General features: G+C 35.8%; 1 protein-coding gene across 2 annotated transcripts in view; it reads left to right on the forward strand.

Annotated features, from left to right (window-relative positions):
• The window catches only part of LOC126732498 (exocyst complex component EXO70H1-like), a 118681-nt gene that overhangs the window by 62704 nt on the left and 28220 nt on the right, over positions 1-27757 (forward strand). Inside the window, exon 2 of one of the 2 annotated variants that reach the window (XM_050435409.1) lies at positions 17643-19589. In XM_050435409.1, coding sequence (XP_050291366.1) covers positions 17657-19453 — 1797 coding nt within the window. In that variant the 5' untranslated portion in view covers positions 17643-17656 and the 3' untranslated portion in view covers positions 19454-19589. Of the gene's footprint in view, positions 1-17466; positions 19590-27757 lie in introns of those variants that run through there. The other variant, XM_050435404.1, reaches the window with a different exon arrangement.

The raw sequence follows: 27757 nt of genomic DNA on the forward strand, positions 1-27757 counted from the left end.
GTTGTACAGGTAAAACAGGTTTCATGGCCCTAAAGCTTGACATGAGCAAGGCGTATGACAGGGTGGAGTGGGTTTTCTTGGAAAAAATTCTGTTGAAGTTGGGTTTTCATAGATCTTGGGTATCGCTAATTATGGAGTGCATTTCCACGGTGTCCTATTCCATCTTGGTGAATGGGGAACCCCAAGGAATGATTTATCCAACTCGAGGAATTAGACAAGGGGACCCTTTGTCTCCTTACCTATTTCTCTTTTGTGCTGAAGGTCTAAACTCAATTTTAAGAAAAGCAGCAAATAATGGAGAGATTCATGGCTTCTCACTTTGTAGAAAGGGACCAAAGCTAACCCATCTCTTTTTTGCAGATGATTGCCTTTTATTTTGTAGGTCCACCTTGGAGGAATGTGAGAAGATAAAAGAACTCCTAGCTACCTATGAAGCGGTCTCAGGTCAAGTAGTGAATAAGGAAAAGACAACTCTTTTCTTTAGCAAAAACACAGATGAAGCTACTCAAGAAGCAATCAAGGAGTCTCTTGGCTTTCCAGCAATCCAGCATTATGATAAATATTTGGGATTACCTTCATTTGTAGGAAGGAATAAGAAGGCATGCTTTACTCAAATTAAAGAACGCATTTGGTCCAAAATGCAAGGATGGAGAGAAAAGTTGCTTTCACAAGCTGGTAGGGAGATTATGATCAAGGCCGTTATCCAATCAATTCCGGCATACTCCATGAGTGTTTTTAAGCTTCCGGTGAGCCTATGTAAAGACATTGAGGCAATGATCCGAAAGTTTTGGTGGGGGCAAGGAGAGACAAAGAAGATTCATTGGGTGAAATGGAGTACCTTATGTTCATCCAAAGTGGTTGGTGGTATGGGCTTTCGGGATATTCAAAATTTTAACAAGGCAATGCTTGCAAAACAGGTTTGGCGGTTATACCACAAAAGGGACACTTTATTATACAAAGTCCTAAGTGCAAAATATTTTCCAGAGGGGAGCATATTAGAGGCCCCTATATCTTCCAATGGGTCATATGCGTGGAAAAGTATTTTACAAGCTAGAGAGGTGATCTTAAAAGGTGCTGTCTGGAGAGTGGGAGATGGGTGGTCTATTAATATTTGGGAGCATCAGTGGCTTCCGGAACCTGGAGGAGGCAAGATAGTTACACCAAGGAGGGATGTAAGTGTTGAAAAAGTCTCTGATCTTTTCTATCCTAATACCACAGAATGGAATATTGAGTTGCTGGAGACCTCCTTTTATCCTTGGGAGGTGGAGACAATAAGGAGAATTTACGTGAGTAAGTTGCATCAAGTGGATTGCCTTGTATGGCCTTTGTCGCCGGATGGGAGTTACACGGTCAAGACAGCCTACCATATGCTTGCATCTGAGGTGCTCCATTCTTCTCCTTCTTCCTCTGGTGGGGTGGTTGGGAATGTGTGGAAACGAATTTGGAAGATCAATACTCCCCAAAAAATCAAGCACTTCATTTGGAGAGCGGCTAAGGACTCACTGCCCACTAAGCACAACCTGTTACGGAGGCAAATCCCAGTGGGCGAGACTTGTTCATTCTGTGATGACCACCAGGAGACGATTCTTCACGTGTTATGGCTTTGTGACCATGCAAAGGCAGTTTGGAAGTCATGTCACTGCTTCGCACAACTGTACCAAAGGGTGTTTAGATCTTTCTTGGATCTCTTTTAAGCTGTGTTGGAGCAGTGTTCTGCCCTCAACGTGGCTGTCTTCACCACAACTGCATGGAGTCTATGGCAGCGCCGAAACAGGCTTCGTGAGCATCAACCAACGTGGCCACTTCATGAGGTCCACAAACGTGCGAAGGAGATGGTGATGGAATATTTGGACGTCCATACTCAGGTCCTTTGCCCAATTTCACGCTCAACTTGGGCTGGTTGGTTTCCACCACCAGAGGGTGTCTACAAAGCAAACTTTGATGCGGCATTGTTTGAGCATTGCAACTGTGCTGGACTTGGAGTGGTCGTGAGGGACTGTAATGGCGAAGTTATAGCAGCTTTGAGCCAAAGGATCGCACTACCCCATTCAGTAGAGCAAGCTGAAGCGCAAGCGGCAAGTCGAGCCATTACACTGGCTAAGGAGTTGTGTCTGTCACGGATGGTTTTTGAAGGAGATTGTCAAAAGGTTATTGTAGCCATAAACTCGCCAGGAGCATGCCACACTCTGTTCAGTCACATTATAGAAGAGATTCGCTGCCTAAGCTCTACTCTGGTTACCAGTTGTTTCGTGCACACTCGTAGGGAGGGTAATAAAATAGCCCATGCCTTAGCTAGAAGAGCAGTTCTAACTGCAGATATTGATGTTTGGGTAGAAGAGCTACCCGGGGATTTGGATGATATACTCCATTCTGAAATTATTCAATAAAACTCGCTTACTTCTTTCTCAAAAAAAAAAAAAAAAAAAAATTAAAACAAGTATATTTATACTATAACTCTTAAAAAAAAAAAAAGTATATTTATACTATATTGTCGAAGAAAGAAAAGTATTTGTTTGATTATTTTGTTAGAACGGTTCCCTCTTTCTACATAGGAAGTAACTTTGTTGAAAATATCATATTAATTTGTTTTCCTTTTATTATCTTAAAATAGTTTTTAAACAAGCTTGTGTTCTTTTTCATTTCTTTTCTTTTTTCTTTATCTCACTTCATTTTTTGCTTTCTATATTATTTAAACAAGATCGAATTCAAGTTACGTTTGATGTAACTTTAAAGAATATTACACAACTTAATATTTTTTTTAATTAGATGCAACTTTTAATGAATTCATCATTGAATTACATTATCTTCATGATTGCAAAATTTTAAGGTGATCAAATTAAAGATTAATAGTCATTTCATCAATTAATCAATTTTTTAAATTTGAGTTTTTGTAGCTTAAAATAATACATAAAAGATGAGTTTATGGATCAAATAGTAAATAATATCCGATTGGCATGAAAATTGGCATGCATGTTAATTAAGAACATATATAACATGAAATCTAACTGTGAGATTTTTAAAATATGTATTTAATAATAAGTTATTAGGTGGTGTGATATTACATAAAAAATGAGTTTATGGATTAAATAGTAATTAAATAATATCCAACTGGCATGAAAACTGACATACATGTTAATTAAGAACGTATAAATTTTTTTTTTTTTTTTTTTTTTTGTAGTGAAACATGTAATTCAAAGATGAAATTTTCAAAATATTAATTTAATAATAAATTATTAGGTGATGTGATACTACTTAAACTTATCTATATATACACTTTATTAATGGAATTAAAAAAAAAAATTGGAGGGAAATAAATGAAATTCATCAAACATACTCAATGGTCAATATATATTGGCGTTAGAAACAATTACTCCTAGACACCAAATTCTGCCTTTTCATTTACAGCGATGTTGAAATTTTTATTAGTCAAATAGGAATTAATAGATTTTTCCTCTCTTACACGGCGACTTGGTCCGGTTTTAGTTTTTTCAGTCTCATACATTAAATTACAACAATTTCTTTCTTTCTTTTAAACCAACGGCCATTGGCGCCAGTCCACATAAGAAACTCCATTTAGAATCGGTCAACAACTTAATTTTAAATACCTCAGTATTTTATTAATGTGCTATTATGATTCTTAAAAGGAAAAATTATTATAGTCTACTAGTCGCTAACCCGTGCGATGCACGGGGTAAGTAAATGAAAATTAAAAGTAGTTATTATTTTTTTGGAGCAAAAATTAAAAATATTTATTTTGCTTAAAGGTTTATGTCTTGGCTTAAAAGAGGTATGACTTGAAAACGATTGAAATTGAATGAAAATAAGTAATTTTATTCAAAATAAAGGTTTAGAAAATTCTTTTTCTTTCATATTATTGGTTCCACATAAATCTAATACAATCACTTTTCTATTTTTTTTTTTTTCTAGATTGTGAGTTCTTTAATTCTGTTAACATTAAACCTGATAAAAAACTTACATACCTTTTTGACAAAATAAATCCAAAACCCAAGTTTTGAAGGCACTCCAAGAACCAAATCAATGCAATACCTTACCAATGTGAGCAAAGAGGAAGAGGACATGCGGCATATGAAGAGACTAAGAAAAGAAGTAGTGGACGGTGGGAGTGTGTTATTGTATTTGGCTAGAAGTCAAACATACAACCATGTTGATTACCACATAACAATACATTGCAGAACAATACGAATTGCAAAACACAAACATAGAAAATTCATCAAATATTAAAATGTGAAAACATACTAAATAAAGAATAAATGCATCGACAATATAAAAGACTATAAACAAATTTATTGAGTTTATCTAAAAAGCCAAACAATCATCATTAGAACAACCAAACATCCTTAAAAAAAAACAACAATTCCATTCAAACTATGAAAAGAAACTACCTTTAGAAATTACAGTAGATGAAGAAGAAGTAACAGCGAGAGCCATTTGGTTTTTGAGAAATTTTCTCTAACAAACTTTGTTTAAGGATTTGGGTTTGTGGGTTTTAGATTTTTCTGTTTCGATTTAAGTTCTAAAAATTTCAGTGTGTGGTGGTGAATAATAAATTTGGATTAAATAAGGAACCAAAGGGGGAAAGGCGTGTTTCAATTTGTTTATGTGATCTAAATTACTCTTTGCAGAAGCCGTGTAATTATGGGTGTGAAAAATTGTAAACGTGAGTCCTTATAGAATTTTTGATATAGAATTTTGGTTGAAGTAGAATTCAAGCTCTTAAAACATATATTTAATAGAGTTTTACTTAAACTAAACTATTGTAACACTTGATAGGATAATTACACGTTGAAGAAAAATAATAAATATATAATATATAAAACCTAAAATAAAAAGAAAAAGAAAATAATGATGACGTGGAAAATTGTGGGAGCTTCAAAGGTTTTGGTTTCGGTATTCATTGAAATCTGTTGTTTTAAATTTGTTGCAGGGAAGGAACAACACAAATGTACAAAGAATTATAAATTGAATAGCTGTGAATTGGTTTGGAGATAGTATTGAACAGCCATAAATTAAAGTGATATAATGCTCTACAATAATTTCACAAGCAAATACCAAATGGTAAGTAACTAAAGGCTAATACCAAATATTTTATGAATATTTTTCCTTCTTTCTCTCCCTACGGTTTTCTTTTGTATTTTCCTTTTCATCTCACATTGGCTAATAGGTGAATGTCAAAATCCTAGTTGATACCAAAGTACATGTTTAATATTGTTAAAACAATATAGTTCACGAACATAAAAAATCCTAAAAAATCAAAGAATTAATCCCACAATTCAAATAACTGTAAATTGTAAATCATCTTAAAGATAAAATCCAAAAAAAAAAAATAATAATAATAAACAATATAACCCCACAATTACAAGACCACCACCACCACATATATCAACACATCCGTGTACAACAAAGTAAATTATGAATCATCTCAAAGCTTAAATCCCAAAAAATAAAAGTAAAAAACAATATAATCCCACAATTACAAGACCACCACCACCATGCACAAACTCACAAAAAACTCAACAGTTGTATGGTTGAATGAAAAGGCTCTACCTGGTTAAGCAAGAGTTGAGGATGCAACAAAAAGCAAGGCGTAGGATAGGCTCTAGCATAGAAGCTCCTTATGGTCTCCTTGAAAAAATTTAGGCATTCTAGGGTTTTTGCGTTAGGAGTAGTGTGCGTGTTCTCCTTTTCTTTTTGTGAGAGGCCAATCGAATTTAAATTTAGGGCTTCTCTAATTTTGCGTAAGTTTTTTTTTTATTATTTAATATTATGCTGACGTGGAAAATTGTGGGAGCTTCAGAGGCTTCGGTTTTATATATATATATAGATTATTATGGTAGTATTTTTTTTATCGAATAAAAACTAAAAAAGTCTAAAAAAAACATTGATATAATTAATATTGTTACAAATTTGTCATTTGAGGTGAGCCTTAATTTATAGTATCGTAGACATTAAGGAATATAATTAAGAAAGCGAAAGTCCTAAAAACGAAGGTATATATATATATATATATATATATAAACCGTTAGTGTGTGTTAATCATTGCCAAATGAATCATCTTTGCTTAGACTTTCTCCCCTTAAAGGTCGTATTCTCGTGTATATATTCGGCACAAAAAGAAGTATACTCCTATAAGCTTATGTGTGAAATTAATCAAGCTAGCTCGATAGAGGTAAATGACCAAGTATTCTATCAATATAATTCAACTTTTCATAGTATGACTAATACAAATTAATGAGTACTTATAAAATTGTTTTTGATGACTATTCAGTTCAAGAAATTTTATATGGAAAAATAAAAAGTCATGCTAAGGAAAACAAAAGGGAGTTCATGGAAGTAATTAAAAAAAAAAACTCATAAAATGAGACGGTAATTAATACTTGTATTCAAAACTTTATATAGAAGTAATTGGAAAGCCAAAATAGTATGAGAAACAAACAAGAAGTGCTACGTTAACAATATTTTTCATAACAAATCACATGTGCTAAGTTATTGTTGATTTAAATTTAATTCACAACTTAAATTATTTTTTTGTCTATCCATAACAACTAATAATAACCTATCACTTAGAATTTGTTGTGAAAATATTGTGGACATAGCATTTATCGAAACAAAAAAGAGAAAACAAGTGCATACGTGTGTAATTAAAATTTAACATTAAAAGTCGTGACCAAAAAAAAATATTTACAAGTCGGTATGTTATTAAATGAAAAGATTAGGTCTGTGACTCAAAAAAAAAAAAAAAAAGATTAGGTCTGTCTCCAAATCTTGCCAAGTCAAGAAGCACTGATTTGATATCTTAAGTTATAATCATATCCGAAACAATGTTTTAAAATCTAACGGATTAAGAATGAACAATACTTTGACATGTTTTAATCAAATTTATAATGGCATTTTGATATTTTTAGATACAGCCAATAATCAAGGATTTTGTTCAACAATACATGAACTTCTGGCCTATTTTAATCTCACCAGCAAGATAGTGATACCTATTCCAACCTTAATTATCTCATTTGCTTATATCATGAATTATTTATTTTTATTTTTTGCGAAATGCTTATGTCATGAATTAGAGTATAAAAGCTTACACTTTATCTCCCTTCCATTTATCTATTGTATTTTTTAATTAGGGCAAAACTTAAGTACAATATTTAGGTATTATTTCTTAGGTTCCCCTCTTAAAATTTTGCCATGTGGATTTTTTCTTATTGGATGAAAGTATATTTTTTAGTTAAGTAGTCATATGGTTGAATCTTAAGATGGAAACCTAAGGAATATCATTTAAAGTATTGTATCTAAGTTTTTTCCTTTTAATTAAATAGACTTGAATAATCAAGGTTGTCAAAATTGGAATTGTACGTAGGATCGTTGAAAGTAGATGGCATCGTAGATCGTAGGATCGGATCGTGAATCGTAAGATCCTACATATTTTCAGATTTAAAGCAAAAAACACATTGATAATGACTTTGTATGTTGAATAATCACGTAAATTATAAATTTATTCATAAAAAACTAAGAGTTGCATCGTATGATATAATTTGCATGTCATATATCGCTAAGTCTATACAAACGAAACAAATATATTTAAGTTTTAACCCAATGTATATAAAAAGTTCAATAAATGTTTAATTAACAACCAAATACCAAAATATTTATCAAAACGTATGGAAAATATTTTCCTAGTTCTAAGTTCCAAGTTTGAAATCCAAAATAAGCTAGCAAATAGAAACTAGCTAACTACAATATGAAATCCAAAAGTAAGATAAATATTAAGATGAAGTGAACATTTAATTATTCTCATTTTAAGGTTCTTATAACCACCATCCTAAATTCCTAATCATCATCATCCATTTCATCATCTATGTAGACATTATATATTTGTATACTAAAGCTGCAAAGGACATCAAGATGCAATTTCATACTCAACTATTCAAGTTATACCACTCAGCAACAATTAAAGAACATGCTCAAAAAAATCAATCAATCAATATACAAATACAAGCATAACTGATAAAATTATATATAAAAAAAATATTTTAGTAATATTAGAACACAAATTAGTATATTGATCAAACAAATTTAACAACATTATAACTTAAAAGGCAGCAAAGCCAACATCAAATTCTTCATTTAGAAATAATGAAGCATTCCTTCATTTTGATTACAAGTGAACTAAAAACTAAAAAACATTTGCTTAGGTTAACATAATTTTATAAAAATAAAATAAAAAGTCATACTATCACAACATGAAAAAATAAAAACCCTTAAAACTTCATCAAAACAAAAAATTTATCCCATAAAAAAAAAAAATTATGTTTTCGGTAGGATTAGTAGGATCCCATACGATCCTACATACAATCCTACCATTTTAATTACAATCCTACTGCAATTTTAAACGTTTTGGTGAGGTGGGATCATAAAATCGTGAGATCCTATGATCCAGATCACGATTTTGACAACCATGTGTATAACTTTGCTTGGTCAACTTGATGCATTTTAAATATCATCATATATTATACTATATAACAAAAGTTGGGTTTAGAAGCTGTAATTGCACTTCCAAGTGATTAAGTTCACTAATTAGTAAATTAATTTTATATTATTTGTAGAGACACGATTTTTAACGACCTAAGAATGACATTGGGCTCGTATGTAAAGGGCTCGAACAATATAAACTGTAGAGTGTGGGCTTGAAAGGCTGGACCTTGGTCACCGGACAGCGGTCTGGTCATGATTTTTATGGAAGTTCATACGAAGGTAGGCTTGGCCTGAATAGCTAAGCCTTACCTCGATGCAACTTGGAGGGTTTAAGTCCTCGGACTGTGTCCAAGGAGCATTATATCCTTCCCATTCTCCCTTTTTGTAGGATTTCATCCTCCTTTCTTGGGATCCCCTTTCCCTTGGCTCTCTTTCCCTTTTATACTAGTGTTTACCTCCCGTTTAGTGTTCACGTGTAAGTTTTGCTTTTTGGGGTACAGACCCGTCCTATCAATCCATACCTCGGAGCAGTTGGGGGTGGTTAGGAAAAGTTAAATAGCATGGTCTGGAGTACGAGCCTGTAAGATGCGAGGTTCCATACTACAGTGTTGGCAGCTTTCTCCCTTGTACTGCCCCTGTACTGAGTTTGTCCTTTTTTTTCAGACGTTTTGTGAGGTGCCGAGCATAGTATCGTCCTCGGCCATATTCTTAGGTTTTTTTTGGACTCTTACTATGTGTCCTCGTAAACTATTCTCCTCGGCTCGGATTTTGGGCCCCATCGTGAGGTGGGCCGGGGCCACAAATTCTCTGGCCCCACAATAGCCTCTCAAAATCCTGCTGCCCAACCTCCTGGTTGGGGAGGAGGGTTTTGGTGATGTCGGGCTCAAATCATAGCTTGCCCAACTCTACACTTTATTAATGTCGGTGTTTCTCCATTTGCATGGGAGGTGCACCGGATTATGTGGCATCCTTCTAGATTTACTCACGCGGCGTTCTCGACGTTTCAGTGCTCGAGGCGTGTTTTTAATATGTCCCCTTTACGAGGCTATTCAAACCTTACGGTTGCAGATGGTGTTGGAAATTGTACCAAGATCGTCTTGTCTGTAGCACTTCTTGGAAACCTGCATGGATTAAATGCCACCAGTTTGCCCTCTATATAAGTAGGATAGGGGGTTACTCCCCTTACATATAAACCTTTCGGCCCCTTCAAATTCATAATCCTTTAGCCATACTTACAGTCTCCATCTCTAGTGCAATCCACCCTTAGAGCAATAGGTTTGAGGCACGGGTGGGGGTGAAGGATCTACACTCGCTTCAGAGGCACCGGATCCTTCTGAGACTCAAGGTGGTGTGGTCTGGACAGGGGAGACACAGACTCAAGATAATCCTCCGTTTTGTCAAGGTGGGGATGATATCTCTACCTCTTTCAGTCAAAATCCAAAGTAGGGACTGGTTGCATCAGATTCTTGGTGCAACAGTAGTAAGGTTTTCTGTCATCAGCGTCATCTGCTCTATCGTGAGCGTGGCTAACATGGAGGCTCATCAACTTCCTACTCCCTGCACCTTTTCTTCAAAGGTGCTAGCCCCATGTTAGGTTCTTTTGCTGCCCGAGTTATGGGCATGTAAAAGTATTGAGGAATGGTTTCCGTAGACAATATTTTGGAACTGCTGCATCTCTTTTCTTTGCGCCTCTTCTTCTGCTTTTTTTTTTTTTTTTTTTTTTTCATTTTCTTGTATCTTTTCTTTTTGCTCATGTAGTTAGTTTCTAGCATAAGCTTATTCAAGCTCTTTCATTGTACGTTGTACACTTTCTTTGTCTTAATAAAAGATGAATCTGTTTCCTTCTAAATACTTTTCTTTTCTGCAGCAATTACTTTGTGAATGGGTGTACTACATGTGTATTTTCCTTTAATGATACTTAGGGCAGGAAACCTTGAACCAAAAAGCTATTAATTTGATCTTATCGACATTATCAAATATAATGATGCTAACCCACAGTAGACTAAACTTATAAGACTAACCGAGATGACAGCTGAGTGCTCCGTAATGCGAGTAAGGCAGCCGTCCGAGAATGAGAAATTCAAAATGAACCATCCGAGAGTGTTGCCGAGTAGTGAGGGACTTTGGCCGTGTTTTTGATAAAACCTGGCCCAATCGCATTAGTTCCCTAGGTATTGAGGATCCGAGGACAAACTGGGGATTCCATTCGATCTAGGGATTAACCCAACTATTAATGGGTAACTCCTCTCCGGGTTAGAATCTGAGGGCCATACAACGTCCAGGTTGTGTCCAAAACTTGCATTTTTTTCTTTTAAGTAGTTGGTTTCCCCGTAGGCCTGAGTCCGAGGACCATACAAGGCCTTGGTTCTGTCCAAAACTTGTATTTTTTCTTGTAAGTAGTTGGTTTCCCCAGAAGCTTGAGTTTGAGGACCGTACAAGGCCTTGGTTCCGTCCAAAACTTGTATTTTTTCTTGTAAGTAGTTGGTTTCCCCAGAAGCTTGAGTCTGAGGACCGTACAAGGCCTTGGTTCCGTCCAAAACTTGTATTTTTTCTTGTAAGTAGTTGGTTTCCCCAGAGGCTTAAGTCCGAGAACCATACAAGGCCTTGTTTCTGTCCAAAACTTGTATTTTTTCTTTTAAGTAGTTGGTTTCCCCGTAGGCTTGAGTTCGAGAACCATACAAGGTCTTAGTTCTGTCCAAAACTTGTATTTTTTTCTTTTAAGTAGTTGGTTTCCCCCTAGGCTTGAGTTCGAGAACCATATAAGGTCTTAGTTCTGTCCAAAACTTGTATTTTTTTCTTTTAAGTAGTTGGTTTCCCCCTAGGCTTGAGTCCGAGGACCATACAAGGTCTTGGTTCTGTCCAAAACTTGTATTTTTTCTTGTAAGTAGTTGGTTTCCCCAGAGGCTTGAGTCCGAGGACCATACAAGGCCTTGGTTCTATCCAAAACTTGTATTTTTTCTTGTAAGTAGTTGGTTTTCCCAGAGACTTGAGTTCGAGGACCATACAAGGTCTTGGTTCTGTCCAAAACTTGTATTTTTCTTTTTTTCTTGTAAGTAGTTGGTTTCCCCAGAGGCTTGACTCCGAGGACCATATAAGGCCTTAGTTATGTTCAAAACTTATATTTTTTCTTATAAGTAGTTGGTTTCCCCAGAGGTTTAAGTCCGAGGACCATACAAGGCCTTAGTTCTGTCCAAAACTTGTATTTTTTTCTTGTATTTTTTGAAAATTAGCCCCTCAACCAAGGTAGGGAGAGTTAGTTTGATGTTGGAAGCCCCTGGAGCTGTCCGTGCCATTGGCACTGCAAGGCGTAGCCCCTAGCGGAAATTTATGTCGGAACAACAATAGCGCGTTGCTGGAAATAAAGGAACCTTCGCAGACCCTTGCTTGACAGAGGCTTGACTCCATCGCCACCTATGCCAACGCGCAAGCCTTTCCACAGACGGCGCCAATTGTAGGGACACGATTTTTAATGACCCAAGAATGACATTGGGCTCGTATGTAAAGGGCCCGAACAATATAATTTGTAGAGTGTGGGCTTGAAAGGCTGGACCCTGGTCACCGGACAGCGGTCTGGTCATGATTTTTATGAAAGCTCATACGAAGGTAGGCTTGGCCTGAATAGCTAAGCCTTACCTCGATGCAGCTTGGAGGGTTTAAGTCCTCGGACTGCGTCCGAGGAGCATTATATCCTTCCCATTCTCCCTTTTTGTAGGATTTCATCCTCCTTTCTTGGGATCCCCTTTCCCTTGGCTCTCTTTCCCTTTTATACTAGTGTTTACCTCCCGTTTAGTGTCCACGTGTAAGTTTTGCTTTTTGGTGTACAGACCCGTCCTATCAATCCATACCTCGAAGTGGTTGGGGGTGGTTAGGAAAAGTTAAATAGCATGGTCTGGAGTACAGACCTGTCAGATGCGGGGTTCCATACTACAGTGTTGGCAGCTTTCTCTCTTGTACTGTCCCTGTACTGAGTTTGTCCTTTTCTTCAGACGTTTTGTGAGGTGCCGAGCATAGTATCGTCCTCGGCCATATTCTTAGGTCTTTTTTGGACTCTTACTATGTGTCCTCGTAAACTATTCTCCTCGGCTCGGATCTTGGGCCCCATCGTGAGGTGGGCCGGGGCCACAAATTCTCTGGCCCCACAATTATTTATTAGGATATATTTTCTCAAATTAAGAGATAATATTTAACAAATGTTTAATTAGGTAAAACTTTATCATTTAAACTTCAACAAATTTAAATTCTATTTAAACTAAAAGTCTATTACAAAAATTTCTAAACTTAAATCCCAAACAATAATTCACATTTTTGTTCACCAAAAAAAAAAAAAAAAAAAACTCACGTTTTCTTAAAAAAAAAATAAAAAAATCCCACGTTTTGATTTCTACTTCAACTAAAAGTTTATTATCAATATTTTAAGAACATAACTAATTAGTAAATTAATTTTATACATTTAGACTTTAAAAATTTTTAATTCTATTCAAACTAAAAGTCTATTATAAAAAAAATTTGAAACTTAAATATTTCAATAAATTTAAATTCTATTGTAAAACATTCTAAACTTAAATCTCAAATAACAACCCATGTTTTCTTTATCCCAAAAAAAAAAAAAAAATCAACTTTTTTACTTCTACTCCAACTAAAAGTCTATTATTAACATTTTAAGAACAACTAATTTGTAAATTAATTTTATATTATTTGTTATGATATATTTCTTCAAATTAAGGGATAATATTGATCAACTATTTAATTTAGGTAAAATTTTATCATTTAAATTTCAACAAATTTAAATTCTATTCAAATTAAAAGCCTATTATAAAAAATTTATAAACTTAAATCACATACAACAAACCAAGTTTTCTTTCTTAAAAAAAATAATAAATAAAAAACCCACATTTTTACTTCTACTCCAATGAAAAGTCTATTGTCAATATTTTAAGAACAACTAATTAGTAAATTAATTTTTTACATTTAAACTTCAACAAGTTTAAATTTTATTCAAAATAAAAAGCCAATTATAAAAAATTCTAAACTTAAATCCCCAACAACAACCCATGTTTTCTTTCTAAATAAAATAAAATAAAACCAACTTTTTGACTTCTACTCAAACTAAAAGTATATTATCAAAATGTTAAGAACAACTAATTAGTAAATTAATTTTATATTATTTTTTATGATATATTTCCTTAAATTAAGGTATAACATTTAACAACTGTTTAATTTAAATAAAGGCGAAAATTTAAAATCCACACTTTAAGTTTCACTTGAATTCATTTCAGTCTTTTAATTTTATTTTTGTTCAATTGAGTTCTTTATGTTTCAATTTTTTTTCAATTAAGGCTTCCCATCCACTTCCATTAACTACTTGCCGTTAAGTGTCTAATTTTGAAATTTCAAAGACCACAATAAAAATAAAAATTATTTAAATTATTTTTTTTAAAAGAAGATGAAGAACAAATCTAGTTGATCTTCCTTAGCCCCACTTCAAACCCAAACTCTATTCATCAACTCCCTCACTGCCCCCCACAAACCTCTCATGGCATGAATTCAAAGAATCTACTTTACTCAACATCTGTAACTTTCAATCAATGATTTCCCAATGGCAAAAATATTCAATTACTCCGGCTTTCAATGAAAGAACATTTTAGATTCACATAGATCCTATAGCCTTGGTAGTATCCTTAAAAATGTCAATAAGAGGCAATTCCTCCATAGGAGAAATAATAGAATCTTACATTCGTTGATTGACAACTAGAACAACAAGCATATTCCAATGACCGAAACTTCAAAATAAGAAAAATACATACAACAACATACTAATCTTAAATATGTTCACTGGTCAAAACTTCCACACACATACACACACACCATCAAATTGATCAAATTCCAGTTGCAAAATTCGAAAGAAAAGAGAGGGAGGGAGGGAGGGAGGCTTATGAGTATGAGGAATTCAAAGTGTTGGTCGCCAACTCCTTGGTCTAGTTTGTGGGGTAGTGAGGGGGTTGAGGACTAACGTTTTAGTATAAAGTGGGGTTGAGGAAGAGGTGGAGATAGAAGAGAATAGTGGTGAAGGTAAAGAAGAATGACATTTCTTGGTTTGAGTTACCAATAATGTTTCTTCATTACGCAAATTTGTGAAACCATATATGTTTTTATTTTAGATTTGAAAAAAAAAAAATTAGACACTTTAACGGCGAGAACTTAACAGAATTGGACAAAAGCCTTAATTGAACGTATTTGAAATTTAAATAACTCAATTGAACGAAAGTAAAGTTAAAGAACTAAAATGAATAATTTACAATTTTTCCTTAAAAATAAAACTAAAAGTCTATCATCAAATATTTTTAAACTTAAATCTCACAAAACTTTTTTTTTTTTTCCGCAAGTTGCATCTTATTAAATTAATATTTTATTAGGATATTATGCTATAAGACACTTGACTAAGGAATAAAAGTTAACAATAATTTAATTTAGATAAAAGTTTATCATCTAAGTTTTAGAAATTTAAATTCTACTCCAACTAATAGTTAATTATCAAAATTTTCATATATATATATATATATATATATACAGAGCCATGAATTTTCAATATAATTTTTCATAACCAATAAAATCATCTCTATAATTAAATCGCACACAATACACCTCATGTTGTTGTATTTTTTTTTTTTTCAAGATGCAATTTATGCTTATATTTTAATTTAATAAATTCATCTTACTTGTTTTTTTTTTTGCTTCTAAATTTGTGTGCATGATAAGAAGCAAAACAATGGACACCCATTTAAGTTCTTGGTTCTCTTATGCAAGTTTTTTTTTTTTTTTTTATTCTTATTTTTTATATTCTCAAATTTTGAACTCTTTTGTGTATGTTTTCATTTTGGGCTTTGGTTATTGTTTTTATTTTGTGAGTGTGCTGATTTTTTTAATTATACAATAACTAGGAAAAAATCGATATTGAGGAACTTTTTATTATTATTATTGTAAGGACATGATTTGTAACGACCCTTAATAATATTGGGTTCGCAAGTAAAAAGGCCCAAACAATATCATTTATAGAGCGTGGGTTTGAAAGGCTAGGCCTTGGTCACAAGACGGTGATTTTTTCTTGGCATTCATACGTAACTAACTCGTGTTCATCCTAGGAGTTTTTCTCCTGGAGGCGGGCTGGGAGGCTCTGGTTTTTGGCCATTTCTCCCAGCCTCTTCTTTGGTGCATTAAACTTCTCATTATATAGCCCTTTCTAGTTGATCTTAGCCCTCCACTTGTTAATCAGGCAGGTGCCTGCTTTTGTACCCGTCCCATCAGCTATCCCTCCTTGCTTTTTGTTAGTTGCGATGATCGAAGTCACCCTGTCCAGGAGTCTTGTCTCATCAACACGGTCAGGACGCAGACAAGTGCATTTAATGTGGAGGGGACGTATTTACCCTGAACCAGTTCTGCATCGTGCCCCCACATGGGTCCCATTCCACTCGTATCTCCTTCAGGGAGCTTTTTGGGGGCGGCCCTCGTCGAGAAGTTGCACTTCCCCTTGAAGTCCTAGAGTGCCGAGGATAGGGTCGTCCTTAGCTGTTCCCTTTGACACCTCGGCCTTTCACCATTCGTCCTCGGCACACACCCTCCTCGACATGGGCCCTGAGCCCTAATAGAGCGTGGGCTGGATCATAAGCTCCCCGGCCCCACAATTATTATTATTATTATTATTATTCTTTGTGTTTATTAGGGCATAAATTAAACATAATCCAAATAAGAATTATCAAACTCATACCACATCTCATATTAAGAAATTAACACAAAGCTCAAAGATAATCTAAAAATAGATAAACAGTTATAAAATCTAAACTCTAAACTTTATATTTATATTTTCAGTGCTTAATGAACCAAACTTGAACCACTTCAAGCTTATTACATTCATGATCAAATTTACAAAGGACAACATGCTTTCTTTGACTAATAGAACTGAGATAATATATATAAATATATATATATATATATATAACTTCATATTTATCAGGAATTGTTGCTATTGAAATATAATTGACAATCATGATTAATACAATTTTTTTTTTTCAATTTTCAATAAGTAAAAATGATTGTTAGATAAAACTTGTATAAATTTAAGCAACTTATTTGAGTTTATAAATAAATTTAAACTTAGGGTTTGAGGGATACATTATTAGTTCCAATTTTCGACCTTTCTTGTGAAAAAAAAAAAAAAGAAAAGGTTACAACCTCTCTTGAGTCTTGTGATGTATAGAACTTCGAGTTTGATTCTTTCTTGCGCTACCCCCTATTCATTAATGTCTACAACTTGTAGAAAAGAAGAAAGAAAGGAAAAGAAATAAGTGAAGAAATTATTTTTGATAGTATGACTAATACAAATTATTCAACTTTTCATAGTATGACTAATACAAATTAATGAGAACTTATAAAATTGTTTTTGATGACTATTCAGTCCAAGAAATTTTATATAGAAAAAAAGAAGAAGTCATGCTAAGGAAAACAAAAGGCGGTTCATGGAACTAATTAAAAAACCCATAAAATGGGAAGGAAGATGTTACTGATTACTAATATTTAAAATTGAACCACAAAATCCACCCACTTCCTTCCAACCATCTTCTTCCCTTTTGACTTAAGCCATCATTTCTTTGCAAAATCACAAAACATTTATGATCGATCACATCCCACTCATTTTTCAAATACTAGTAATAACTCCCTGCAAAAAAGGCAACTCACACAGCAACTTGGCGAAAACAAACGGCCAAGACAAGGCAACAACCGCGTATAGTCTATTACTATTAGTAATAGTCGTACATATACACACACTATTACCGACAGAACAGCGTCAACCATTTCGTTTCACGCAGTTTCCACCGGACCCACTTCCTAACTCCCTCGCTTTTTTTTCCCTACACTCCACGTCACCTCTCTCTCTAGCTCTCTCTCAATCTATAAATACCTCCCACCACTCACCACGACTCTCGATCAAAAACCAAAACAAACAATTTCAACTTCTGCACACTAGCTCTCTCTCTCTCTCTCTCATTCTGAAACAAAACAAAGAAAGAAAAACAAAAAGCTTTTGTGATATTTGTTATTGCCAAGTAAAGGAATGAGGAATGTGTTTTTCAAATCGCCTTCACCTTCAGCTTCACCTTCTAGAACAGCGATGATTCCACCAGCTTCACCTAGCCGCACTTTCTCTGAGTCTCTAATGGACGAGAACATTGAGATTGCTGAGTCTCTTATTACCAAATGGGACTCCAATAACGTTTCTTCCTTTGCAAACGTCACCTCGCTTTTCCACGCAGATCCTCACGAGGCTAAACAGTATTTGAACTCTGTTAGAGACTTACAGGCCGCTATGCAGCACTTGGTTACCGAGAACTCGAGCTCTGAAAAGATTGTCGGGGCTCAGAATTTGATGCAACTTGCTATGAAGAGGTTGGAGAAGGAGTTCTATCAGATTTTGTCTGTCAATAGGGCTAACTTGGATCCTGAATCGGTTTCGGTTCGCTCGTCGAGATCATCGGCGGCGAGGTCGAGCACTTCGGATTTTGAGGAAAGCGATGAGTCGGAGGAGGACGAGTTCCGATTCGGGACTGAGTTGGATGACTCGCTCTCCGATGTGGAGCGAGTTTCGATGATCGCGATGGCGGATTTGAAAGCCATTGCGGATTGTATGATATCGTCTGGTTATGGAAGAGAGTGCGTCAAGATTTACAAGATAATTCGGAAATCAATTGTCGATGAGTCGCTGTATCATCTCGGTGTTGAGAGGCAGATTAGTCTTTCACACTTGCAAAAGATGGATTGGGAAATGGTGGAGTTGAAAATCAAAACCTGGTTGAACGCAGTGAAGGTCGCCGTGAAAACACTCTTTTACGGCGAGAGAATTCTCTGTGACCACGTGTTCTCTGCCTCAGATTCTATCAGAGAGTCTTGCTTCTCTGAGATTTCCAAAGAGGCCGCACTAATCCTGTTTGGATTCCCGGAAACCGTGGCAAAGTGCAAGAAAACCCCCGAGAAAATGTTTCGCACACTGGACCTATACGAAGCAATAGCAGACCTCTTGCCTGAAATCCAATCCATCTTCTCGTACGAGTCAACCTCCACCGTCCGATCACAGGCCATTAATTCCTTGATCAAGCTCGGCGATGCTGTGCGTACAATGTTAATGGATTTCGAAATCGCCATTCAAAAAGACCCGTCAAAAGCTACAGTACCAGGCGGTGGGGTCCACCCATTGACACGTTACGTGATGAACTATATCTCTCTCCTCGCCGATTACAGTGGCGCACTCGCCGATATAGTCGCCGACTGGCCGTTAAATCTACAAACTCCGTTACCAGAATCATATTTCGGTAGCCCAAGCGAGCTCGATGATAGCCCAGTTTACGTACGATTTGCGTGGCTAGTCTTGGTTTTACTCTGCAAACTCGACGGCAAAGCGGAGCTATACAAGGACGTGGCACTCTCGTACTTGTTCTTAACCAATAATCTCCAATACGTCGTCGCTAAGGTCCGCAGTTCGAGTTTGAAGCTTTTTCTTGGTGATGATTGGGTGAATAAGTATGAGTTGAAGGTGAAACAGTACGCTTCGAATTACGAGAGAATGGGATGGAGCAAAGTGATATCTTCGTTGCCGGAAGATCCAACGGCTGAGATTTCGCCGGACCAAGCCAGGGACTGTTATAAGAAATTCGGGGCGGCGTTTGAAGAGGCTTATAAGAAACAGAGTTCGTGGGTCGTGCCCGACCCGAAACTGAGAGACGAGATTAAAGTTTCAGTGGAGAGAAAGCTTAGTGCGGCGTACGGGAATTTCTATGAGAAGAATCGGGGCGGGTCGGGGTCATTTGTCAAATTTGCCCCTGATGATTTGGGGAATTACTTGTCGGATTTGTTCTATGGGAATGGGAGTACAGGGAGTGTTTCGTCACATTTGCGTGGCAGACGTGGACATTGAGATTTTTATTTTGGCCGGTTGTTCTTGCCGGCCTTGGAAGTTTTTGAGACTTGTGTGTTTTTTGCCAAACAAGAATATGGACAAAGTAGCGCGTAAATAATGATCGACAGATGTAAATAATGATACTTTTTTATTTTTTTTGATGGGGGGAGGTGTCTACACTTTACAGGTCCACACGTATATGTTTTAATTGAAAAATGTGAAATTGATATGTGGATAATATTTTTATAATATTTTTATAATAATTCATAAATGGCAAATAAGTGATAAGTTATTTTTGTTAGAGCAAAAAAATAATCTTAGTATTATATTCAAATTTGAACCACTAATAATTAACTATCTATAATTTGTTATAAAAATATTGTAAATGTTATACTTCTCTTGAAAAATATGGCAAAGAGTTTCTCACAAATTTTAGCTATGTTCAGACTTACTCAAGTACTGGTACCCTTTATTCATTTTTTGCCTGAAATTTTAGAGAGAGAATCTTTGGATAAAGAATGGCGATTGTGATTATTTTTAGCTTATGACATAGAAGGAGTCAGCAAGTAAAAATTTTGTAAAAAGAGTAATATGCATGCATGGAGTCTTATATTTTCTATTTGTTCCTTGATTAATTTAGGCCCGGCTTGGGTCATCGGTGAAAACCCATTTCCAGATTGAGTTTATAGAGTTTAGTTTAGCCGGAGTTAAGCTCAGCAACATACTGTGAGATATCTCAAACAATGAGGGCAAGAGACAAGACACAAGAGGAATGATTATTTATTAAAAGTATCCCACTCATTGTCACCAAAAAAAAAAAAAAAAATCCCACTCATTAACAAGTATATAAAGCAGAAAAGGGGTAGATGAATAATTTTTTTCTATTTTAAAAGGAGGAATTAGCTATAATTGGGTTAGATAGATAGCCGGCTGGATTGGAGGAAAAGGGCAAAGACTGTTTCCAAGTCGTTGAATAATTAATTGAAAGCCTAAAGTAAAAAATATTTCTAGATTTTATCATCAAACAAACTTGAATCCATATATCAGACTAACATGTCTTGTAGTCTTATGCATTTGGTTTTCCCTACTTCAGTGGAAGAGAAGCGGATCAACTTCAACTTATTGATGTGGAAATTATATGTTCACAATGGCCGACTGCAAGATAATACAAGATAGAAGTATATTCCTTTCCTCCATCTCCATGCAAAGAGGAGGACCCCCAAAACAATATTTGTGGACACGACAAAACATTGCTCTACTGATATGTAAAGAAAACCTTGAGTGGACAATATTTCATATTAACAAAATCAAAAGCCAATGTCAGAGCTCAAGCCTCAGGTACGTAGTTATATTCCTACATTTCGTTCACTTGTGAATTGGGTTTGTTTTAATATGTCTCATTGATAAAGTGGCACTTTTGTTTTCGGTCTTTATGTATCTTATATAGTGATTTTGTATTTCCCTATGTCATGAACAAATTGACTAAGTTGTCATCATCTCTTTTTTTGATGAATAATGTGGCAATCATCTTTACTTGTTTCACATCCTACATTAGTTGCCTGTGTGTAGTATTTCTCAATCAACCCCTATAAAGTTGTTTCCTAGTGATCCAATGAGTTTTGCAGACAAATGTTCTAGATAACATAGATTATATTGGTGGACAGGTAATTTAATGGCAGTTGAGCATTATGTGAAGTCATAGGTACTAGGAGTGCTTACCTCTATACATTCTACTAAGATGCAGAAGAATGGTCATATTTTTTAAGTACTTTAGGGGAAGTCTCCAACTTGACTAGGTAGGGTGTTTCTATATCATGTCAATGAAGGAGGTCCGAATGTAATTTCCCTTATAAAAATAAAAAAGAAGAGAAACACACCTCATGTGGTGTAAGTAAATAAGCATATGCAGATACAATGATCTAGCCCATATGAAAATTGGCTCTTTGTGTGTATGCGCGAGAAAAAAATGAAAATGAATGGAAGTTTTTCTTCTTTGTTATTTCTAAAGATATCATTGGAAGTTTAAGCAATGGTCATCTACAAATATGCACTGGTCAACGCACAATTTTGCTTTTGTGTTGCTAAACTTGATACATACTTGATATGTGTTTGTGTTGTGCATAAACACAAACTGTTAAATGAATTGACAGAGTTGTAAGTCAAGCATAAGTGATGCAGATCATGCTGCTGCAAGTTCCTGTAACAATATTACTTGCAGTTATGTGACTTATGTCTTTAACCTACATATGAAAGAGAATTATTTTTTCCATTTCTTCTCCCCTCCCCCCCCCCCCTTTTTATGTAGGATGTGCTGATGTGCCGAAACAAAACATTATCATTTTTATGTATCATCCATTCCTATGTGTAATTCTTGTTTTTTTACTAGGCACAACAAAGGTCCGGTCGGAGGCAGTTGGAGTAGTGTCAAAGAAAGAAGATTTGAAAGATGAAAATCTTGTATTTGTTGCTGGAGCTACGAGAGAGAGAGAAGATTACATTAAAATTCTTCTTACTCAATCCACCACACTTTCCTAAAGGTCCTCCACAAAGTCCACTATTCCCAACAAAAGCATCTTTACCAAACCTATCCAAATCATGGATTGAGTAAGAAGAATTGATTGAAAAAATGAAAATGAATAAAAGATTTGCTTCTTTGTTATTTCTAATGATATCATTGGAAGTTTAAGTAGAATTATTTTGCCATTTCTCTCCCCACCCACCCCCCTTTTTATGTAGGATGTGCTGATGTGCCGAAACAAAACATTATCATTTTTATGTATCATCCATTCCTGTGTGTAATTCTTGTTTTTCTACAAGGCACAACAAAGGTACGGTCAGAGGAATTTGGAGCAGTGTCAAAGAAAAAAGATTTGAAAGATGAAAATCTTGTATTTGTTGCAAGAGCTACGAGAGAGAGAGAGAGAGAGAGAGAGAGAGAGAGAGAGAGAGAGAGAGAGAGAGAGAGAGAGAGAGAGAGAGAGAGAGAAATGAGAGGGAAGAAGAGTGAAGAGTCAGAGAAGAGTGAGAAAAGAAGAAAAGAATAAGAGAAAAGAGAGAGTCAAAGAGTGAGAAGCAAAGAGGAGAGAGAAAAAAGTATTATTTTACTTATACATACTAGCGACAGTAAGTTCTATATACCCAAACTTATTGTAGGTAAGATGGGGAAAAAAAAGTTTACATACCCAGATGTGGGGGGTTTTTTAAGGCTCTAATTGGTAAAATAGCAACTAGGAGGGGGGAGGGGATGTTTTACACCTCCTAGTGCTAAGGCTCTAAGGTTGCATATATGCAACCTCACTATTCATAGGATATAAACCTAAAAACTAATATTTTATCAACTCTCCTACTTCTCTCTCTTATTTGACTATTTTTCTCTTTCATCTCTCTATTTTGCTCTTCACTGTGTCTCCCTCTTCTCTCTATTTCACTATGTCTCCCTCTTCTCTCTATTTCACTGTTATCCGTCTCTCCCTCTTCTCTCTCTATTTCTCTCTTCTCCATCTTCTCTCTATTCTCTTTGTTTCTCTCTAATCTATCTTTTCTTATCTGACACATTTTTGGATGGATCAAATATATGGTGGCTGGGTTTCAAGGGTGGAGATTTGGTGGTTGTTGGGTTGGTTTCAGTGGTGGAGTTAAATTGATGGGTAAGTTTTGGTGGTGGGTCTTGGTGATGGTGGGTTTCGCTGATGGTGGGTTTTGGTGATAGTGGGTTTTGATGGTGGCTGGATTTTAGGGATGAAAATTTTGGCGGTTGTGGGGTTGGGTTTCAGTGGTGGAGTTGAATCGATGGCTAGGTTTTGGTGGTGAGTCAAAGTGATGGGTCTCGATGATGGTGGGTTTCAATGATGGTAGGTTTTAATGGTGGGTTGGTTGGTGGTTGTTGTGGGTTTTGCAGCGGCTATATGTGGTGGGTGTGGCAAGGTCTCTATGTCTCGTCTCTCTCCCTCTCTGTGATTTTGGTAGTTTTTTTTATGGTGGTGGTGATGGATTCCAGGTGGTGGTGGTGTGTTATGGGGATGGTGGCTACTGTGGTTGTGGGTTTTTTTTTTTTTTTTTTTTTGCTATGGGGTTTAATTTTGGGATGGGTATTGACTATGGTGGTGGTGGTTGGTTTTGATTGTTGTGAAGAATTGGTGTTTGTGGCTGAGTTTTGGTGGAAGGTGGGTTGCATGGGTTTATTAGAGAGAGAGACAAAGAGGAAGAGAGAGGAAAGAGAGATAGAAGAGAAGAGAGAGAAACAAATTTTTTAAAGTTTGAAGTTAACCTTTTTATAAGTTTGAAGTTTCCCAATAAATCATCACCGCGCATCCTTGGTTCGGTAATCACTCCACAGGTATAAGTGCTTGTGAAGTATAGAGGGCAAAAACCGGGTTTTAAGTTTTTAAGAGGGAGCTTCACACATATATACACTTAGATAAGGTTAGAGTAGAAATTCTATCTTGTATAAAAAATAAAAAATAAAAGTTTCCCAATAAATCCAAATAAATACTCCTATTCAAGATTTTATTGACTTTATTAGTAAATGCCATGCTATTAGGAGACATCGTAAAAGTACAATCCAAATTTCCCTGTGTTTGGGTTGAATCATTTTCCTTATATAGAATAAGTTGAATAAAATTATAATTATAGCTAAAAAAAATCTATTGTATATATAAATAAAATCCAAGATGTTAACTCTTCATAATATGACACATAAAATTTAGAGACTCACAGATATACAAGTAGGATCGTGCCAAAAAACAAATTTGAACATAGTTAATAACATAGTTATTCTAAGTTAATGTATCTAACTTTTTCTCAGAAAAAAGTTACTGTATCTAACCAAATAAACGAAGCAAGCTAACAAATGGCCAAATACATGAGGCTTATTAATAGATTGTAATAATTAGCCTCTAAACCTACCTTAATCCTTTAGTTATTTTTTTGTAAGGGGTTTTATCAATTGGGTCTGTGAGTTATACAAGGAACTGAAGTAAGTATCCCTCTTCTATTTTACAATACTATTAGAGAATTTCTTTTCCTGTAACAAAATTCAATCACAACAACTCCATTGTGAGATGATAAAAGATTTTCCCATCTCGACCTAATAAAAACTAGTTAAATTGCTTTTATTACTCCTCTCCTAGCCAGAATCAACAACAACATCAAAAATAGTCCAGCTCATGTAGTTACTTTTTTTAATTAGATGAGGAAAATTGATAATGAATTGAAATGTTACCAAATTTGCTTTTACTTACCCCCAACGACATGTGAATGTCGTTGATTCCCTGATAAAAAATGCTAAGGTTGACACTTGGTGTCGCGTACACATGGTGTCATTGTTAGAAATCTGAACAACCTTGAATATTTGAGAAAAAACAGAACTGGATTGAACCAGCAGGCCTGTTGATTTGCTGGGAACGATCTCGTCCCAAATGTTTTCTGATTTTTAACCATATACACACGGGTTCACATATTCAGGTCAATCTCTTTCAGTTTTTGTAATCTTGTGTAGAGAACAGTGTGGGTCCATTAGGTCGAATTGACGGCCAAAATGACCCATTAGCATTAATTTTTGAAATATTTAGCAACAGAGCACTGTTTCGGAAATAATTAGGGAAATACCACTTTTTCTGGTACTCGAGCATGGTGAGCTCGAGTACCATCTTTTCATTGGTCAAACATCTTCTCAAAAAAAAAAAAACGCCGCTATAGGGCCCGAAAACGTCACTATAGGGCTTAAAAACGCCACTATAGGGCCCCTTGAACCTGTTATGGGGACTTATAAAAAAATTTTGCAGGAAAACGCCGCTATAGGGCCCAAAAACGTCACTATCGGGATTAAAAACGCCACTATAGGGCCCCTTGAACCTGTTATGGGACTTACAAAAAAAATTTTGCAGGAAAACGCCGCTATAGGGCCCGAAAACGTCACTATAGGGCCCTTTGAACCTAGTATGGGGGCTTAAAAACGCCGCTATAGGGCCCGAAAACGTCACTATAGGGCTTAAAAACGCCACTATAGGGCTCCTTGAATATGGGGCGATGGTGGATTAAAAAAACATGGTACTCGAGCTCCTCAAACTCGAGTACCAGAAAAAGTGGTATTTCCCTAATTATTTCCGAAACAGTGCTCTGTTGCTAAATATTTCAAAAATTAATGCTAATGGGCCATTTTGGCCTCGAATTGACACTACAATACGCGGTTCTCCTTCCTAAGCATACACCCATCCACAAATAACTAAGATCCATTGATTTGATTATTTTCCAACCATCTAGATTCTAGATGACTAGAGATCTTTTATTTTTAAGATTCTTAATATATGTGTTGGAACTTGCAAGGACGATGAAGCACCACATAAATTAAAGTGGTATTTTAGATAATGATTCAAGTATTTAATTATGGTTTTTTTTTTTTTTCCTGAATAAGTACTTAATTATGGTGGGTCCCAATTAAATCATCTATAAAAAAAAAATTGTTGTCAAATAAGGGATTAAGTTTAAATCCTATTTACACAAAAAATAAACTTATTTGTATGATTGTGTATTGAAATATTAGTAAAAAGTAATTATCACATAGGTTTCAACTCTTATCATTTTTCTCTAAAAAAAAAAAAAAAAACTCTTATCATTTCAAAAAAAAAATTGCAATTAAAAAAAAAATCAAATAAGAGAGTTACTTTATACCTAATTATGGTGAACCGCCTCAAGTTTAAAATAGTGGATCTGGCAGTGTCATTTGAGTTTGTATTATTTTCAAAAAAAAAAAAAAAAAAAAAAAAAAAAAAAAAACTAAACAAAAACAATAATTTGAGTTTGTATTAAGGAAAATTTAATTCTAAATTGGTTTGAGGTTATCTTTTTCAACTCATTATATACCAATTTATAAAACTATCTGTGGGGCCAGAGAATTTGTGATCTTGGCCCACTTTCCATCAGGGCCCAAGACCCGCGCCAAGGAGAGTCGTTGCCGAGGACATGCAGCGAAAGTCCAAATGGCCTAGAGATGCAGCCGAGGACGACCCTGTCCTCGGCATCCCAAGGCCTAGAAGGGAAGAACAACACGTCATCAAAGGCAGCCCCCAAAGCGCTCCTAGAAGAAAAGGCTAGTAGAATAGGACTCGCACGGGGGTATAGTGTAGGAGCAGTTCAAGGAAAAGACGTCACCTCCGCATTGAATGCGCCAACAAACGTCCTAGCCACATTGATGGGAAAAGATCCTTGAACAGTGTGGCTTCGGTTATTGCAACTAACAGAAAGTGGGGGAAGGCGGGTGATGGGACAGGCACTCGAGTAGTAACCTGTCTGATCAATAGATGGAAGGTCAGGATCAACTGAGAGGGGCTATATAATGTAAGAATTCATGTGCCAAAAGATGGAGGGACTCTTGAACCATTGTAACCGAAAGTAAAAGGAATAATAAGAACATTAAACTCCTCGGACGAGGTCTAGTGACCAGAGCCGCTTAGGCCGTGCCAGAGAGAAAGTTTTCTTGGACAAACTCAGTTCACCTCTGTGCAACCACCATGAATACCATGACTAATCACTGTCCAGTGAACCCAGGCCTCGCCTTTTAGCCCACTCTCTACAAATTTATTGTTTGGGCCTTTAACGTTCGAACCCAATACTCCAATTTGGGATCGTTACAAATTGAGTCCTTACAATTGGCGCCGTCTGTGGGGAGGCTTGTGCGTTGGCACAGGCGGTGGTTAGTTATGGTAGGATCAAGCTCCTGTCAAACAAGGGTCTGCGAAAGCCCCTCCATCATTTCCAATAGCACGCATTTGTCGTCCTAACTCAGCTCCCACTCAAGGCTGCACTTCGAAGTGTCAGTGGCGTGGGCAGTTCTAGGGGCTTCCAATATCAAGTTTATACCCCACACACCTTTGTTAAGGGGCTAATCCTCGCCGGTTCAGTAGCCTGATTCACCGAATTCCTCTAAGTTTTGGACAGAACCAAGATCTTGCATGGTCCTCAGACTCAAACTTATAGGGAAACCAACTACTTCAAAAAATATAAGTTTTGGACAGAACCAAGGTCTTGCATGGTCCTCAGACTTAAACCTATGGGGAAACCAGCTACTTCAAAAAATATAAGTTTTGGACAAAACCAAAGTCTTACATGGTCCTCGAACTCAAACCTATGGGGAAACCAACTACTTTAAGAAAATCTAAGTTTTGGACAAAACTAAGGTCTTGCATGGTCCTTGGACTCAAAACCTATGGGGAAACCAGCTACTTTAAGAAAATCTAAGTTTTGGACAGAACCAAGGTCTTGCATGGTTCTCGGATTCAAACTTATGGGGAAACCAACTACTTTAAGAAAATCTAAGTTTTTGAT

This window comes from Quercus robur, chromosome 1 (genome assembly GCF_932294415.1).
Source record: "Quercus robur chromosome 1, dhQueRobu3.1, whole genome shotgun sequence".
NCBI lineage: Eukaryota > Viridiplantae > Streptophyta > Magnoliopsida > Fagales > Fagaceae > Quercus > Quercus robur.